The sequence below is a fragment of the Pogona vitticeps genome, chromosome 2 (genome assembly GCF_051106095.1).
Source record: "Pogona vitticeps strain Pit_001003342236 chromosome 2, PviZW2.1, whole genome shotgun sequence".
In the NCBI taxonomy this organism is placed as follows: Eukaryota; Metazoa; Chordata; class Lepidosauria; order Squamata; family Agamidae; genus Pogona; species Pogona vitticeps.
In genome coordinates this window covers 140,607,583-140,624,505 of record NC_135784.1, presented here as the reverse complement: position 1 = coordinate 140,624,505, position 16,923 = coordinate 140,607,583, and the positions used below count along the sequence as shown (strand labels likewise).

At 46.1% G+C, this 16,923-nt stretch overlaps 1 protein-coding gene across 16 annotated transcripts in view; it reads left to right on the top strand.

Moving 5' to 3' along the window:
• Nucleotides 1–8,474, top strand: part of RBFOX3 (RNA binding fox-1 homolog 3) — a 471,477-nt gene extending 463,003 nt beyond the window's left edge. For 11 of the 16 annotated variants that reach the window (XM_078384276.1, XM_072990695.2, XM_020813804.3 and 8 more), the window contains 3 exons: nucleotides 982–1,046; nucleotides 3,796–3,931; nucleotides 5,527–6,957. In XM_078384276.1, the coding sequence (XP_078240402.1) occupies nucleotides 982–1,046; nucleotides 3,796–3,931; nucleotides 5,527–5,571 (246 nt within the window). In that variant the 3' untranslated portion in view covers nucleotides 5,572–6,957. Of the gene's footprint in view, nucleotides 1–981; nucleotides 1,047–3,795; nucleotides 3,932–5,526 lie in introns of all 16 variants that reach the window. The other 5 variants (XM_072990692.2, XM_078384277.1, XM_020813854.3 and 2 more) reach the window with 3 other exon arrangements.
• The last annotated feature ends 8,449 nt before the right edge of the window (nucleotides 8,475–16,923 follow it).

Sequence of the window (16,923 nt, the reverse complement as noted above, 5' to 3'; positions counted from 1 at the left end):
TCATGTGCCTGGGAATTTATAAATTGATTTAAATAATGGTAAAATTGATTTAACTGTAGTTCTTATTGCCAGTGGGTCCGCACCCTTTTCATTCCCCAGTCAGCCTTGGAGTTATCGTTTTAAAAAGTAACATTTTCAAACTCTCCTTCCTTCTACAACCAGACTATAAGACTGGCCAGAGAAATAGGTGATGCCCTTGTGGGAAGGCTGTTTTAGATCTGAGGAATTCCAACTGTTCATTTGGTTAAAGTGATACAAGTGGGTGAGGAATTTAAAGAGCTAGTGCTTAAGCTCGAGTGTGGAGAAGAAAAGGTGGTAAGGGTCTGGACATTTCTTACAGGATCCATCTTTCCGATCAGTCCTGATTTACCACCTACAGCAAACCCCTTTTAGTATTTCCCACAACTGAAAGTGCTTTAGATAGCAAAAAAGGTGTTCAGAGGAAAGTAACTTCCACCCAGATTTGGGGGAAGACTTGGCTGAATTAGCAACTTGGACTGTGTGGAGTGGGAGTTGTGGAAGGGGAAGACATGGCTGGCGTCTTCTCTATCCACTCTCACAAAGGGCAGGATTTATTTCCTGGTCCAGTGTCAGCATGCTGTATTACAGAAGCATTTCCCCTCCATATTTAAAATGCTCTGGGCAATATTTCAGGCAGACTCTGACGGATTTATCAGAGGTGACATCTCATTAACACCGCCACCCGCCAGGGAGGTGACATTCTCTCCTCAGCATGTTTAATTTCTGCAGGTTAATGTTAGTGAGACCCCCAGGGAATGCTAATGAGAGTGGTGTTGGACTAGACTTATGGGGGTGGGTACATGCCTCTCTCCTGGGCTTGCTTAGCACCTGGTGTGCCTCATTTCTTTGCTAAGAACCAACCTCCAGGCACAGAAGATGCCCCCTTCCTAGGGCACAGGGGCAGGAAGGCATATTCCTGTCCCCTAATGCTTTTTTTCCTCCTCCTCCTCTTTGGTCCAGGGGGGTTATGCAGCCTACAGATACGCTCAGCCAGCAGCAGCGGCGGCAGCAGCTTACAGCGACAGGTAAACCATCCTATCTGTTATTGGGACTAACCTTTCCCTACATGAATTTTTCTGCCAACCTGCCTACTCAGCATGGAGTAGGATTGCTGCCCCATATTAGGAGAACCTTAGAGGACAATCAAGGAAGGCGGCTCACCATTGCTATCAGCAAGTGGCATTTCCTATCCCCTAAAAAAAAAAAAGGATTACATAAGCAAGGGCTGTTGCCTAGACTGGCAGAATATGAAAAAAAAAACAGCCAAGTTATAGCTCTCAGCAACAGTAGGATGCTATGAAGTACTTGGGCCTTACACTATCTTGTTTTCTGTGTTTTACCCCACACCAAAAGTGTCCTCTAGTACTTCATGGGAATCAGGGTCCAATCAGATAGCTGGGAACGTGTACGTCCAATATCACCAGAAAGCAGCCTTTCCATCTGCTAGGGGATTACTCCAGTTCAGCCCCAAAAACATAAAAGCCCTACCTACAGTTTGACCAAAAGGGCTCCGCTTGGACACAGATCAGGGTCAGGCTGGAGTTCATTAGCATGTCATATGACCATCAGGAAATAGATCACACCACAAGAGGTCCAGAATGCACTTTTATTTCCGCAGTTTGTTATTTTCCCCCTTTGTATGCCTAATGAAATCAATACTTTTTTTTTTCCTGACATGAAGCCACAATGTAGAACAGGGCCAAGTACTGTGCGGCTGTATTAATTAGGTGATAGTTCCCACTGAGTAAAGCTCTCTAATAACAAGATGGCTCTGTTAGGGCCTCCCGTTTCTCTTGCACTTCTACTCAGTGTAGAATGCTTTATTGAGAAGCTGTACAAAATCCTTTCTATTTGGTTATTTATTCACAGTTAACATTTCTCTTACTGTTTTACTACCTTTTAGAATTTGATTAGAAATCCCACTAGATTGACATTGGCAATAGTTTGTCAGTAGATTATGATACAACCCATAGAACAAAAGCCATGTTGGCACCAGTTTCTTTCTCACTCATAGTATGGTGTTATAAAAAGTGCCAGTAATATTACCAAGAGAGTGGGCTTTAAGTAAAGGTTGAAATCTGTACTCAGGCCTTGAGCCACTATCCCCCAAACCACCACCATCCCATCTGCAATATGGATTGATAATGTAGTGCTCTATCTTATGGAGGTGTTTAAGGATTGCTGAGATAGTGTATGTGAAGTAGTTGGAACATTTAGGAAAATCATGCTATAAAAATATGAAGTATTCTTAATGTAAATTCCTATGAGATTTTACTGCTTAAGACTTCAGCTACTGAATATCAGCATTATGTTATGATTCCATTCTTCTTGAGAATATTGGTGTTCAGGTTTGCATTTCTGCTCCATATTCATTCCTTCCATGTCTTAAAACCCTTTTACACTTTCCTTGTTTTGGATCCTAGGATCCAACATTGACAGTTTTTTAAATTCCACCCAAAAGCTATTCAGTCTCCATTTCCTGAGTATCATACAAAACCAGTTCTATTCAGCTTGACCCTCTTTCCCATTCAGTCACCAGACCATCTTTCACTTGGATTTGTCCTCACTTGATTTTAAATAGTATCAGGAAAAATTTCCTAACTGTTCGACCAGTACAGCAGTGGAACCATTTACCTTGAGAGGTGGTGAGCACTCCAACACTGGAGGCATTCAAGAGAAACTTAGACAAGCACCTGGCAGATATCCTTTGACTTGTCTTCCTGCATCGAGTGGGGGTTGGACTTGGTGGTCTTATAGGCCCAACTTCACTCTTCTATGAAATAAATACTGGCCTACACCCTCATAGTCCTTAATGAATGTGCAAAATCTAGGAGCTAGCCCAGTTCTGGGCTGCCTCAGTTCAACCATGCTCCATCTCAAGGTTTATTTATTGCATTTATACCCCACCTATCTAGTTTCCAGTGCTTCTGTTCCCTTCACTTTTGAGGAAAAGACAGAGTTGCTTAAATGTGCCCTCAAGTGACACTCCCAGCATGCCTTCAATTTATTTGCCAGTGTTTCCATCTCACACACTTCTCCTGCAAGTCAGTCCTCCCCATGCCACATCTTAGGAAAATACAGCATCCAGAGTTTGGGAATACAAATTGACCCTATAGCCTGTTGTTTTGGCCTGAAAGTTGAAGAAGTGTGGCCACTAAGCATGAGCAATACTTGGGGAAGCAGGTGGATGCTTAGACTTGGTCCCAATACAGCTGTTTCTGTTCAGGATATTCTGTTGCTCTTGGTGACAAGGCAGCACTAGTGGAGGTTTGACTGGATCGTTATGAAAGCAAGTCTCTAAGCACTCGTTTAATGCCTATTTTTGTTGGGCTGCTATTAGACCAGTGGTCCCCAACCTTGGGCCTCCAGATGTTCTTGGACTACAACTCCCAGAAGCCTTCACCATCACCTCTGCTGGCCAGGATTTCTGGGAGTTGAAGTCCAAGAACATCTGGAGGCCCAAGGTTGGGGACCACTGTATTAGACAATGGTGGTTTTTCCCAGTGCTGGCTTTCTTTCCGTGTTCTCTAGTTGTTGTTGTTTTTCCTGTCCAGGGAAGGAAAACCCACCATTGCTCAAAGATCTTGATCTTTTAAGGAAGTCTGATGCTGGAAATGATCTCCCTGGGTATGAGGGAACTTGAAAATTTGACTTTAGGAGGTTTCCTAAAAGCTCAGAAAATAATCTTGCTATTTCTGTTATATACATTGTGACTGTAAAAGAAAAAAAAAGTATGATGCCTGGGGCCTGATTCGTGGTTTTTTGAACATTTAGGGTTGGCAACTCCGCGATCCCCCAGTTTCTAACGCTGCCCCCTGTGTTCGCTCCTAGTTACGGCAGAGTTTATGCAGCTGCAGATCCATACCACCACACCATCGGCCCTGCAGCAACCTACAGCATTGGCACTATGGTAAGAGCTGCTCCTTCCCCTTCGTTGTGAGCAGGCGGTGGGGGTGGAGACAGGGGAGCATGCTTTCTTGGGATCGGGTCAGACACCCAGAATAAAAGGATGGGTGCTGGGATGCCTCTAAGAGAATCTACACACCCACGTCTCAACTGCAGTCTTATTGCCAGTCCTCCAGAAAAAACTTAAGAAAGATAACTCCCAAGGGGGGGGGGGGGGATACAGAGAGACAGAGAGAAAAAAAAGTCTGGTGCAGACCCTGTGGCCTTCCCAGCTGATGCCTGGGGGGCTGTTCTCAAGCTTCCTACTTTAGAGCCACTTTACCTGAAAATGGTTGTTGCTTCCTGGAATTCTGAGGTCCTGTTCTGTAGAATGTAATCTGGAGCAAGCAGTGGCTTCTTCAGGTATCAGTGTTACTTTGTACAAGAACTGTTTTTCAAGGAGTAGGTCATTCTTGGGTAGAGAGTTATCGAGAGGGCGAAGGGCACAAGTGGCAAACTGTGCAAGAGCACGCATGACCATGCCTTTTCCCACACTTCCTGGCCTTGTGCAAGCCGCCACACCCAGTCCTTGCCGGGATAGCTCTTTTATAAGCCATTTCGTGTACAGCATCAAAGAGGAGAAATGTCCAAATCAGCCTGCAATCATGTTCCTCACAAAAGTTAGCCAGTGGCTCTGCCAAGCAGTCTCCACCCAAGGTGGGGCCTTCTCAGCGAAATATTTTGTAGCAGGGATTGGGAACATGTGGCCCTCTGGGTGCTGCTGAACTACAACTCCCGTTACCCCTCACCAGTGGGCTGTGCTGGCTAGTCTGCTAATATCTAAAAAGGCCAGAGGTTCCCCGTCTGGCCTTTCTAGATGTGTGGCCCATCGCAACCCACCGTCAGCCTGATAGAACTGGGTTCAGCCGTCAGCCCTCAGGACAAAGAAAGGGCCAGGGGGGGAGGATTCTGGGCTGAAGTATAGGGCCAGAAGCTTGAGTGGACGAACTGTCTTCCATCCTACTGCAAAACTCCATAGGAGACAGCCGGACCTCTCAAGCAAAAATAAAAGAATTTTTTTTAAAAAAAATAAAGAAGACAAAAATGTTGTGGTACCTTAAAGACTAACTGCTATATTTTAATGTGAGCTTTTGTGGACAAATCCACATCCTCAGACCTCTCAGGAAGTGTCAGGGCATTTTTGTCTCCTTTATTTTTCCATGTGCCTTCTTTTGTCTTTGCCCGAGATACTAGCACAGGGTAACACAGGCGCCTCTTCTAAAGCAAGGCCTCTGCTTCGTAAGTCCCGTCCCTGCCTTCCTTTCCTCGCATCCCCCTTCTGAATGGGCTTTAGCCTTAGGCACCCACCACAATCAGGACGCCCGGTAGAGTCCAGGTCTAAAGCAGCATTGCATGTTGGGAGTCAAATCCAGCCCCCCCCCAACTTCTTCCCCTTGCTGCTGCCGCCCCCCCCCCACAAGGCCACCCACCTAAAAGCAAGGCCTCTGCCATCCTGGGGTGTCCTGAGAGACCCTCCCCTTGGCGGACGGAAGCAGGGCAGGGATGGGACGGGCCTCTCCTTTATACTGATTGGCTTTTTCTCCGTCTTTGATGTTGCAGGCTAGTCTATACCGAGGAGGGTACAGCCGCTTCACTCCCTACTAGCAAGACAGACCCAGCCCCTCCTCACAGTAGTAACACTGACTGCTCCTTAGAAACCAAACCAAAATGAAATGGACACGGGCCCCCTGCCGCCCCTGCCCCCCCCCCCGAGGGCTGCTGGCCCTCAGCAGCCTAAACCACATATTTCGTTACCTCAAGCCGCCTCTCATGTCTCACACCCCACCTGTCTCTGATGGTGTATAGCCAAGTTCATTTTTATTTTGCAAAGCTACCAGCCAGGGGGTTGGGACAGGTGCCCGCTTTCACCAGACAAAAGCAAGCAAGCAAGCAAAACACCAGCAAGCAGAACCTCCAGGCCAGACGCCTGCTTCCCCAGAGGCCATCCAGCAGCTAAGCGTTCTTGCCAGACCCACTTCTGTGAGCCCTGGGACCCACTGGCACACAGGGTAGGCCCCAATCAAGCATCCTGTATTGGCTGGATGAACATCCAGGTCTCACATGGGTTACAGTTAACAAAACTCAGGATTTCACTTTCCCTCATATGGAAATTGCTTTTTTCCCCTCACATAGTGTCAGTGCCACTAAAGCAAGCTGGGGGGGGGGGGTTGCCAAGAGGCACACAAATACACCTGGGGTCTCTAACCCTGACCATTTGCTCCAGTGCTTAGACAGGCAGGTCACCTCCATGTCACCACAGGAAGGCTCTTGCTTCCTGTGTCCCCACAGGTAGACATCTCTGCAGCCTCCCAGCACTACAGTGGTATCCAGAGCGAGGGGAGGTGGTGGAGACCTACAGTCATGCTGACTTCAGGAGGGGCTGGAGGACGTTCTAGCTTAGTATCCCCCAAAGTTTACGACGATAGGGTAAGAAAAGAGGAAGCTCCACAGCAGTGGTAGAGATGCCCCAGAGTTCACGGGGCTGCCTGGCAGACCTCCTTGGCATTCCTCCAGGGCCGTCCCCTCCTTTCAGATTTTAGTCTTGTGGCCCTATGAAGGAGCTGGAGGGACCAGCCCCTGAGTGGGCTGAATGATCCTGGCTCCTTCTTTAGTGTTAGGCCATCGGTTCCATATGGAAGGCAGGCAAGACTTCTTGATCTACCAGCCAAACAGAGATTGGGGGGGGGGGGGGGGGGGAAGGATGGCCAATGGTGTGAAGGATGCTGAGGGACCAAGGCCAGCACCCCATGTCCCAGGTAGACTGTTTTGAACCAGGAGGCCTTCAGAGAGCAGGTTACCCTCTTCCAACCCTGTCTGCTGCCACAGCTCCCCCTGCCTGACCGCCCCCACCCCCACCTCCCCGTCTCAGGCTACTGCCTGCAGGTTGCTCCATGGAACGTTCTGCCTTTGTTTTCTGTTGTAGTGAAACCTTCAGCAGTTTCCTTCTGGGACCAGGAAGGGCACAAAACAAAACAAAACAAAAAAAATAAAGCAAAGCAACAAACCAATTACAAAACTAAACAAGCCAAGCGATCGAGTGCAAGCCCCCTTCTGTCCACACATGCGCCCCCCCAAGCAACAGGCCATCTGGAGCGCACACACCACCGATCAACCAACTGACCAACCGACCGGACAGATGGATGGCAGCCGCCCACAGACTCTGCAGAACCGTTCACCACCACCCCCCGGGGAGGCTCCCGTGCCCTGCTCCGCCCTCCCCACCCCCCAGCTGCAGACGGCGGGGCCCGGAGGGACAGGCACCGACACAGACTGGAATCTGCAGGCCCTCGCCTAGGGCCACCACGTACGTCTTCCTTCCAAGCCCTCCTGATGAAGAACTGCGGCCGCCCCAGACCGCAGGAAAACGCCACGAGTGCACCTGCAGGGCTAGCAATCCTGCTTCTTGCTTCCCAGAACCTTCTAATGCTTTTTTGTGCTTTGCTGGTTCATCCATTTGTCAAGCTTGGCTCGGGATGGACGGGCCAGGCCAGGGGCTTTACGGTGTGGCCGCTTTGTCCCAGTGGGTGGGAATCTCGGGTTCTAGAGGGGGTTTTCTTTGAAGAGATTGCACTTTCCCCTCCCCCTGAGGATCCCAGCCCCTTAAAAGGGCCAGACTCTGCCCCCGCCCCCCCTCCCCATTTACCTTCCTTGCAGTAGGCTGATCTCATCACGGCCCGAAAGAGAGCTGAAATAATCTGAGATTGTCCCTGCCTTCCTCTCCTCCTCCTCCTCCTCCTCCTCGACCACAAGACCTTCCTGCCCTGCGTTTGAGGGCCAAGAAGGGCCAGGCACCTCTTCCTCGTTCCTTCCTGGAAGAGAAGCCACTGCTGGGGTGCCCGAGGGAAAGCACATCCTGACAGCCTGCTGCAGACATGCCGGGGAGAAAGCAGTGCCACCGCTGCTAACTCAAACCCCACCGGCCTGCCCCATCGAGATAGCGAGTGGGACGGGCCAGGCATAAAGAGAAAGGCGTTTTGCTGCACACCAACTGGGCAAACGTCGTGTCAGCCAGCCCCAGAGCCTGCTGATGCAATGGGCCTCCCCCCCCCCATTTGCCAGTGTCCTCTTTGCCCACGGCCCTTGGTGGGAGATGTGCGTGGGCCCTATATGGGCCCCCACCCCCACCCTGGAGCCAGATGGACTCAGGGCCTCCCCTTGCCCCTGACCCCCACCTGGGCTTCTTCATCTCATGAAACCTCACTTTCTATTCAGCATTTAAGCTCCTGACACGCCAGCAACCAGATGATCCTCCTTTTCTATTCCCGTTGTATATAGACGCCCCCTCCTTTACAGCTCCCCCCTCCCTCCCTCCCTCTTGTACAGAGCTCCCCCTCCTCCTCGCCCCTCCCATCTGCTACCCTTTCTCCCACCCTGGGAGCATCAGCCACCCAACCCCATTCTGTATGCTTCTAAGGTGTGACCATTCAAATAAACAGTATTATTTATTGATGATGATTATTATTATTACTATTATTATTAAGATTATTAATAAAGGTTTCTTTCTTCAACCAGGATGGCTCAAGATTTTGTCTGGGGACTGGCTAAATATGGTGACAGGAAGCCACGTGGGAATATCTGCTTCACAGATGCAACCTAGGGATGGAGGGTGTGTTGACTTCTGGGCACAGTTTTTCACTGTTCAGCATTACACGAAATACAGTCAGTGGTAAAAAGAAGGTGGAGTAAGAGGAACTGGCTGGGACAAGGTCAGGCACAATGAAATAAAGAGTTTATTGCTTGAATGCATAGATTAGAACAGGGGAGCAGGCCGGTGTGTGCAGGCTGAGGATAAGTGGATTGCAAAAACTGGAGGAAAGCAGCAGGGGAAAACTTTGGAACATGGCTGTGCAACATGTGGATCATTGGATGATTCCTGGATTAGTTTGTGTTGGCTAAGGCTGATGGAACTTACAGTCCAGCCACATCAGGAAGGCCACATGTTCCACAACCCTGCCCCAGTGCAATTAAAGGGTGAGGCATTTCATTCTGTCAGTGATACTGTATGCAGGATAACGAGCTGCTACTCTCCGCTGCAGGGCAACACTGCACCATGCGTCTTGCAGCTCACCAGATATCAGCCAGGTAGAGTGGCCTACAAGGGGCACACCTGGCATCCCATGAGCTTGCAACCTGCACTGCAAAAAAGGGGCAGTGAAGATCCTGGTACGCATCCAGCAGCCCAAAGTGGATAGTCAGAAGGTTGCATTCTGGCTTGGTGGGCTGCAAAGTGTGCGTGGCTGTGCCATATATTTATAATGTCTTGATGGCGGCCTTCACATCTCCTCTCAAAGAAAAAGGAATAGAGAGGTTCTACACAAGTAAATTATACCCAACATTTTTTTTCTTGCTAGTAATGAAATTGACGTGGTCTGCATTTACCTTACCCCCCCCCCCAAAAAAAGATTAAACAAAGGTTCTACCTGTACTTCTTCATTCCACACAGCTGTTCTGGTCCTTTTTCTGCCCTCTCACTGCAGTGTTCCTTTTCTAGGCAACCCATTTCAGTTTTACTCAACCAAATTGCATCGTTTTAAACCAGGTCCACAGAAATAGATAGGTAGGTAGCAAGGATACATGCATTATTCAAGGTGCACATTCAGGGTATGGAAACATGATTGTACAGGTATATTTGGCCTCTCAATTTATGTAAACGTGTCTTGTTTGCAGTGGGGAGACAGAAACACAAGACATGGGCGTCGAGGTACACCATTAGCTGGTTCACAAAGGCAAGATTGCAGGCAGGGCAATAGCTGAGTGTTGGGAGAAAAGTGTTGGGAGGGCAGCAATTTACAGAGGTATCACATTAAGGTGGACAGTGAAGGAGAAAATGTGACAATTAAGACTCAGTTGGCACTGCCGGCATTTTTCAAAATGTCAGACTGTTGATCTTGCTCCAGTCGTGCCACCTAAGCAGGACTGGCAGTGCACTGTAAATGTCGACATACCAATTTCCTTAGTATCAAGCAACTACCGCATGTGGAAGACCAGGCGTGTGCAGCAAAGAGGCAGCAATTCTGGCGCATGCCACGCTTCACCAAAATCCCTGCTGCTCATTGCCTGCATGCCAGACTGTGAGGGAGACGCGAGGGAGACTATCAGTTTTCTTGCTGGCCCTGCATCAGAGATCCATGTGTGCGCATGTATATATAGTGGGTGCATCTAGAATTATGAAGGGAAAAGCAAAGCAAGAGAGATTTACCACCATCCCAGGGGGCAGTTGCTTAGTCCTATAGATTGCTGTGAGTCAGCTCAACAGGTCTGTGGATGAGGATAATTGCGTCTAGTGAGAGCCCACTATGGGCTGTACTCCCCATAAACCAGAAATGGACAGGAATCCAGTCTTGGATTCCTCATAACCTTGGAAGCGCAAACAAGACCAGGATGGGCTTCTTTTAAAAGAAAATTACCTTTTCTGGAGACTTCAAAGGGCAAAATTCTCCTTTTCTTTTGAATGAAAAATGGAGGGGTGTGCAAATTGAAGGCTCAGGGTGGGGTACATGCTTTCCACAGCCCATGTGATGGCTATCCCACAGAGGAACAGGCTATGCATGACCAGCACCAGTGAGGGTGGACTGGTGAAGAGAAGAGGACGACCTGCCACCAGCTACCTCTAGATCCTTGGGCCTGGGAGGTCTCGGCTCTTCTGTTTTGATCCGGAGGGAAACAGTGCCCATTGCTTTTCCATATACCTCTGGAAGCATTTGTTCATTCTGTTAGCAGAAGGACTGCACAAGGCATTGTTCAACCATTCCCCAAAATCGTATCTGCTATAATAAAATTTGTATGTAGTCTCTTTCCAGCTCTGGGTGTAGACAGGAAAAAAATGTGCTGAAGGAAGAAATAAAAGCCTCTAGATTTTGTGGTCCTGACTCTTCATTGCATGCACTTGTTTTAGAACAGATGAATCTCTCTGAGTAATCTGGCTCTTCTAAGTCTAGTACGGCGCAAAGCAGTACATCCAAAATAGTGCATGATAACCTATTACATCTGCTAGGTATTTTCTCAGTACGTATTAAGCTAGTTCTTGCCAAACTTACCAAAATATAGGCATAAAACGGCAGGATTTCAGAACAGGAATAACAAGGTTAATCTTAAATCTCAGCGGTGTGGTGGAAAGCAGACAACTCAAAGCCCCTTTCCATTCCCAAAAAAGAGACAACTAGACAGACATAAAGTTCTGCTGCCACCTTGTGGGCCAAGTCAAGAACTGTATGTCCCTCTTCCAGCCTCATTCCCAGACACAGGCATTTCATCCAGGGAAAGCCATGCCGCCTTCTCACCAGACTGCTCAAGTAATTAAACCAGCCATTGTTTGAGGAACCATAGATTTGTCATCTCAAAAGCCATGAAGTATAATTATCAGCTTCAAAACAAACCAAGCTGTTAAACCGCTGTTTGAAGCTACTTTAAGATCCTGCCCGTTTCTCAAATACTGTTGTTTCCAGGTCTAGCTGAAAGCATAAACATCCCACTCAGAAGAAGCAAGGAAGAGGAAGAAGCTGCTTATTAAACCAAGGTACGATCAACCAAGTGAAGCCACATTGTGAGAGTACGCTATTAGTTTTCCTAAATTAATTGTGCACAAAGCATACAATATTGTTTGGGGTTTTCCTGCTCTGATTTTGGCACCTTTCTGGCAAATCTTGGGAGCCAGTGAAGTTTATTGGATAGAGTGATGGACTAGGACTATGTAGAGATAGGTTAAAATCCGTGCTCACCCGTGGAAACTCACAGAGGTGGGGTGGGAACACTAGTAAAACTGGTCCTTAAAAATCTCACAAACATCAAAAATTGTGTCAGGGTTGCTGTCAATCAGATGCCACCTAATAGGCACATAACACACCCCTGCAGAAGGAAATACATTATGGCCAAAATCCTGCTGCTTAGCATAGTAACTCACATTAGAGTAGTAGATTAAATCAATCAGGATTTAGGGATTCAACTCCTTTACAAGTTCAATTGATTCAGGTGGGCCTACTTTAACTGCAACTTACTTTAGCATAGACATTGTATTTAGAGTACGCCCATTTGAATCTATAGGACTTATGGAGCAGTTGACTCACTAAATAAATCCTCAGTGATCCAATAGGCCCACTCTAGTGCAATTTACTACACTAGGAAACAGGAATTTGGCCTGTGTTTCTCACTGCTGATAGTGCCACCTCAAACAAACCTGACTAAACCAGACCTCAAACATCAAGGGGCAACTTTCTTGTAAAATTTTTATTGGTTGCAACAAAGAACATTAAATATAGCTTTAATTCTTAAAGTGTAATTGAATAAGATTTAGAACACCAAAAACAGAAAAGTCATTTGATGTGAAAGTAGACATGGCTATAACCCCTTTCTTCCAGTCATTAATGGCTCGTATTTAATTTGGAGAATGAACTACACTTACTTCACTTCCCACTTCTTTAGATTATAGATAAAGGTAAAGCTTCCCCTCGACATTTAGTCCAGTCGTGTCCAACTCTAGGGTGCGGTGCTCATCCCCGTTTCCAAGCTGCAGAGCCAGCATTTGTCTGTAGACAGTTTCCGTGGTCATGTGGCCATTGCGACTAGACATGGAACACCGTTACTTTCCCACCGTGGTGGTACCTATTTTTCTACTCGCATTTTTACATGGTTTTGAACTGCTAGGTTGGCAGGAGCTGGGACAAGCGATGGGAGCTCACTCCGTCGCATGGATTCGATTTTACGACTGCTGGTCTTTTGACCTTGCAGCACAGAGGCTTCTGCTGTTTTACCCACAACACCACCACATCCCTTTACTTTAGACTATACTCTCCCTTATATCTAGAGATGGGGGTATTCGTATATGAATATGCCCACAAAGCTGAAGTTCAGGAAGGTCAGGCCCCACACATCCACTGCCACTCCCACTCATTCTTCCGATCACCCCCCAAGCACCGTTCTCTTCCCAGTCGGCTAGCCACTCCTGGCAGAAGGAGGGAGAATGAGTCTCCCTGCAAGGCTGCTGAGTGGCTAGTCGACCCAGCGCTCCAGAGTGATTGGAAGGAAGAGAGGGGCCACCGCTGGACGAGTGAGTGGATGATCCAGCCCCAGGGACCAGACCCTTGTCATGTCCCGCTGCGCAGGTATATTCCTATGTGAATACAAATATCCCCATCTCTATATCATCCTTTTTAAAAATGAATTTATGACAAGAAAACAAAAAAAATGTAATGCATGACTCAAATACACGCCTATTCCTCCCTGCATTCCTAAAGGAAACTAAAGGTCACATTTCCTGCACAACCACCTCCTTCTCAAACATCTGGGATTCGGCAGCTCTGAAAAGGCACATGTGCCTGCTCCGAGCATTAAGTTTTTTTACCAGTGAAAATAATTTCTTATCTCATCAAAGGCACTTTGGTTCGTATATAGTAAGTATGCTTCCCCTCAGGAGTGAGGCAAAACTGTACAAACTATGGCTAAAGTGGCTTATTTCAAAAGTCACAACATACTGTTATAACACGTTTGAATGTGTCTAAATAGAATGTTGCCCACTGTTCTGTGTCACTAAGAACCAAAACGCTTTAACTGTTATCAATGGGAAGGGCAATCCAGCAAGACTAATGCTGGCGGGTGGGGTGGGGGGACACCCACAGTGGAGGAACTGCCAGATCCCAAGCCCTGTCAGGTCTGTACCAGCAATGCAGAATGTGTGAGCGGGGGGGGGGGGGGGGGAGAAGAAAAACAACAGCACTCAGGAGGCATTTTAGGGGAAAGGGAGGGCTCTGTCTCCAACAGATGCAAAGCCTCCCCTGAGAAGGTCTCCCTTAGGATCATCTGCTTTTTGCTCTCTCAGACACAGCCCCTGTGGTGTCTCAATGGTAGCAGGCCTTTCTGCAGCCACTAAGCAGGGACCTCCAAGGCAAGTGACTTTCTCCACTAGCAGAGAGGGAGTTGCCCCAACATGGCCCATAAGAAGCACTCGAGAGTGCGATGGCCGAACTAACAATGTAAAGGGGTAACTCCTTTCCTAGAGCAGTGGCACTTCCATACGTGTAGCCTTACCAACTCCCTATGGATTGATTAGGTCTACTCTGTTCAAGATCAAGGGGGATGCCCTATATATATATATATATATATATATATATATATATATATATATATATATATATATATATTATATATATATATATATATATATATATATATATATATATATATATATATATATATATATATATATATATATATATATATATATATATATATATATATATATATATATATATATATATATATATATATATATATATATATATATATATATATATATATATATATATATATATACATATATATATATATACACAGTTGTGTTCAAAAATTATTCAACCCCCACTGAAATTGAATGTTTTGGCCATTTTGACATTGATTTTGATCATTCAGTCATCTTGCTTACATTTACATGAAAGAGGCACTTGTAGGTCAGAGAAATATAACCTTAAGTTTATAATGAAATAACCACAAATGTCTTTTCTGTGCTCACATCATTATTAGTTTTTATTCAACCCCCAAGTGACATTCAATCTTAGTACTTAGTACAACATCCTTTTACAGTTATAACAGCTTTTAAACGTGAAGCATAGCTTGACACAAGTGTCTTGCAGCGATCTACGGGTATCTTCGCCCATTCTTCATGGGCAAAAGCCTCCAGTTCAGTCAAAATTCTTAGGCTTGCGCACTGCAACTGCTTTCTTTAAGTCCCACCAGAGGTTCTCAATCAGATTTAAGTCTGGTGACTGCGATGGCCACTCCAAAATGTTCCAGCCTTTCCTCTGCAACCATGCTCTAGTGGACTTGGAGGTATGCTTGGGATCATTGTCCTGTTGAAAGGTCCAACGTCTCCCAAGCCTCAGGTGTGTGATGGACTGCATCACATTTTCATCCAATATCTCCTGGTACTGAAGAGAATTCATGGTACCTTGTACACGCTGAAGCTTCCCTGTACCTGCAGAAGCAAAACAGCCCCAAAGTATTATTGACCCTCCGCCATGCTTCACAGTAGGCAAGGTGTTCTTTTCGTCATATGCCTTGTTCTTCCTCCTCCAAGACATAGCGTTGATCCATGGGCCCAAACAGTTCTAATTTTGTTTCATCAGTCCACAGAACACTATCCCACAACTTTTGTGGTTTGCCCACATGACTTTTGGCATACTGCAGTCGACTCTTCTTATTCTTGGGAGACAGCAAGGGGGTGCGCCTGGGGGGTTCTGGCATGGAGACCTTCATTACGCAGTGTGCACCTTATTGTCTGAGCTGAAACTTCTATACCCACATCTGACAAATCTTTTTTTCAGTTCCTCAGCAGTCACACGGGGACTTTTCACCACTCTACGCTTTAGGTAGCGCACAGCAGTCGAAGTCAGCATCTTCTTTCTTCCACGATCAGGTAGCATTTCAACAGTGCCCTTTGCCTTGAATTTGCGAATGATGCTTCCTATGGTGTCTCTTGGTATGTTTAACTTCTTTGCAATCTTCTTATAGCCATTGCCCTTCCTGTGAAGACAAATCACCTCTTCTCTTGTCTTCCTGGACCATTCTCTTGACTTCACCATGTTTGTAACCACACCAGTAAATGTCTAGAAGGAGCTGAGTATCACAGTCATTTTAAAGCTGCCTAATTGGTGCTTATTATGCTTGATTGGTGCTCGGTGACATCCACAGGTGTTTTTCAATACCTGATTGAAAACACCTGAATGAACCTCTCTTCTTCAGAGTGGTAGTCTTTAAGGGGTTGAATAATTGTGGCAATGAAGAAACCACAAAAGAAACATTTACTACTGTATTACATAAACAATTGATGTTATTTTAGTTGCATTTGGTTCTTTAAAACGTCCTTGTAGGATTTCATTCTGAATACAATTCCAAATGTACACTATAGTCCCCTAAACCCCCTTTACAGCATTGGGGGTTGAATAATTTTGAACACAACTGTATATATATATATATACATACACACACACACACACACACACACACACACACACACACACACACACACACACACACACACACACACACACACACACACACACACACACACACACACACACACACACACACACACACACACACACACACCTACCTGCCACATATCTTTTGACTTGCACGTATTCCCGAGCGGCATAAAATCATAAAACAAAAATAAAAATCAAAGCAAAAGTTCCCTTTTTAATTCACCAGGTAGAGAAAGTTCTCAGAATTCTCTCTGCGTTATTGTATAAGCAACCAGCAAACAATCTTCTCTCAAAGGAGACGGTCCTGCCTGTTCAAGCCTACTTGTGTGTGTTGAGAGGAGAGAGAGGCTAAACAGAACTCTCTCAGCCTCTCCAACATACCGTTTCTCAAGGTAAAAAGAAGAGACGCAAGTTGGTCTTATCCTCAGAGCTTCAACAGCTGCAGCCTTCCTGCCCCCTAGGTTTTTGTGGTGAGAATTTCACTCAGGGTCTATCTATCTTTTCAAAATGGTCAAGCGGGCATTTCATTACTTCACCATAATGAAATGCACGCTTTGATAACCTTGAGCGGTATCGTTTACATGCTGCTGAGACTATCTGTAACACTCTTATTTAATACGCTTTTTTCTCCCTTTGAAAAGGATGTTTTTAAGGGTATGCTATGAATTAATAAAACTGTTCTGTGCAATTTTGTATTCTATCTCCAAGTACAGTGTGGCATGATTTTGTTAGGGCATATTTCCCTGAAATACCTTTTTCCAGCATATGATTAACTACTATAGTATTTATCCAAGGAAAGATTATCTTTGAGTATTAAATATCAGTATTGTGGATTGTGTTTCTGATGCCTGAGCAAGCTAACAATAGTGTCAGTAGTAAAAAAACAAACAAAAAAACCCTCCCCATTTAAAAGGGCTCTAAATATCCACAGCCTGGCAAAGTTACTTTATTGAATTACAATTCCCAGAAACGCTCAGCCAGTGGC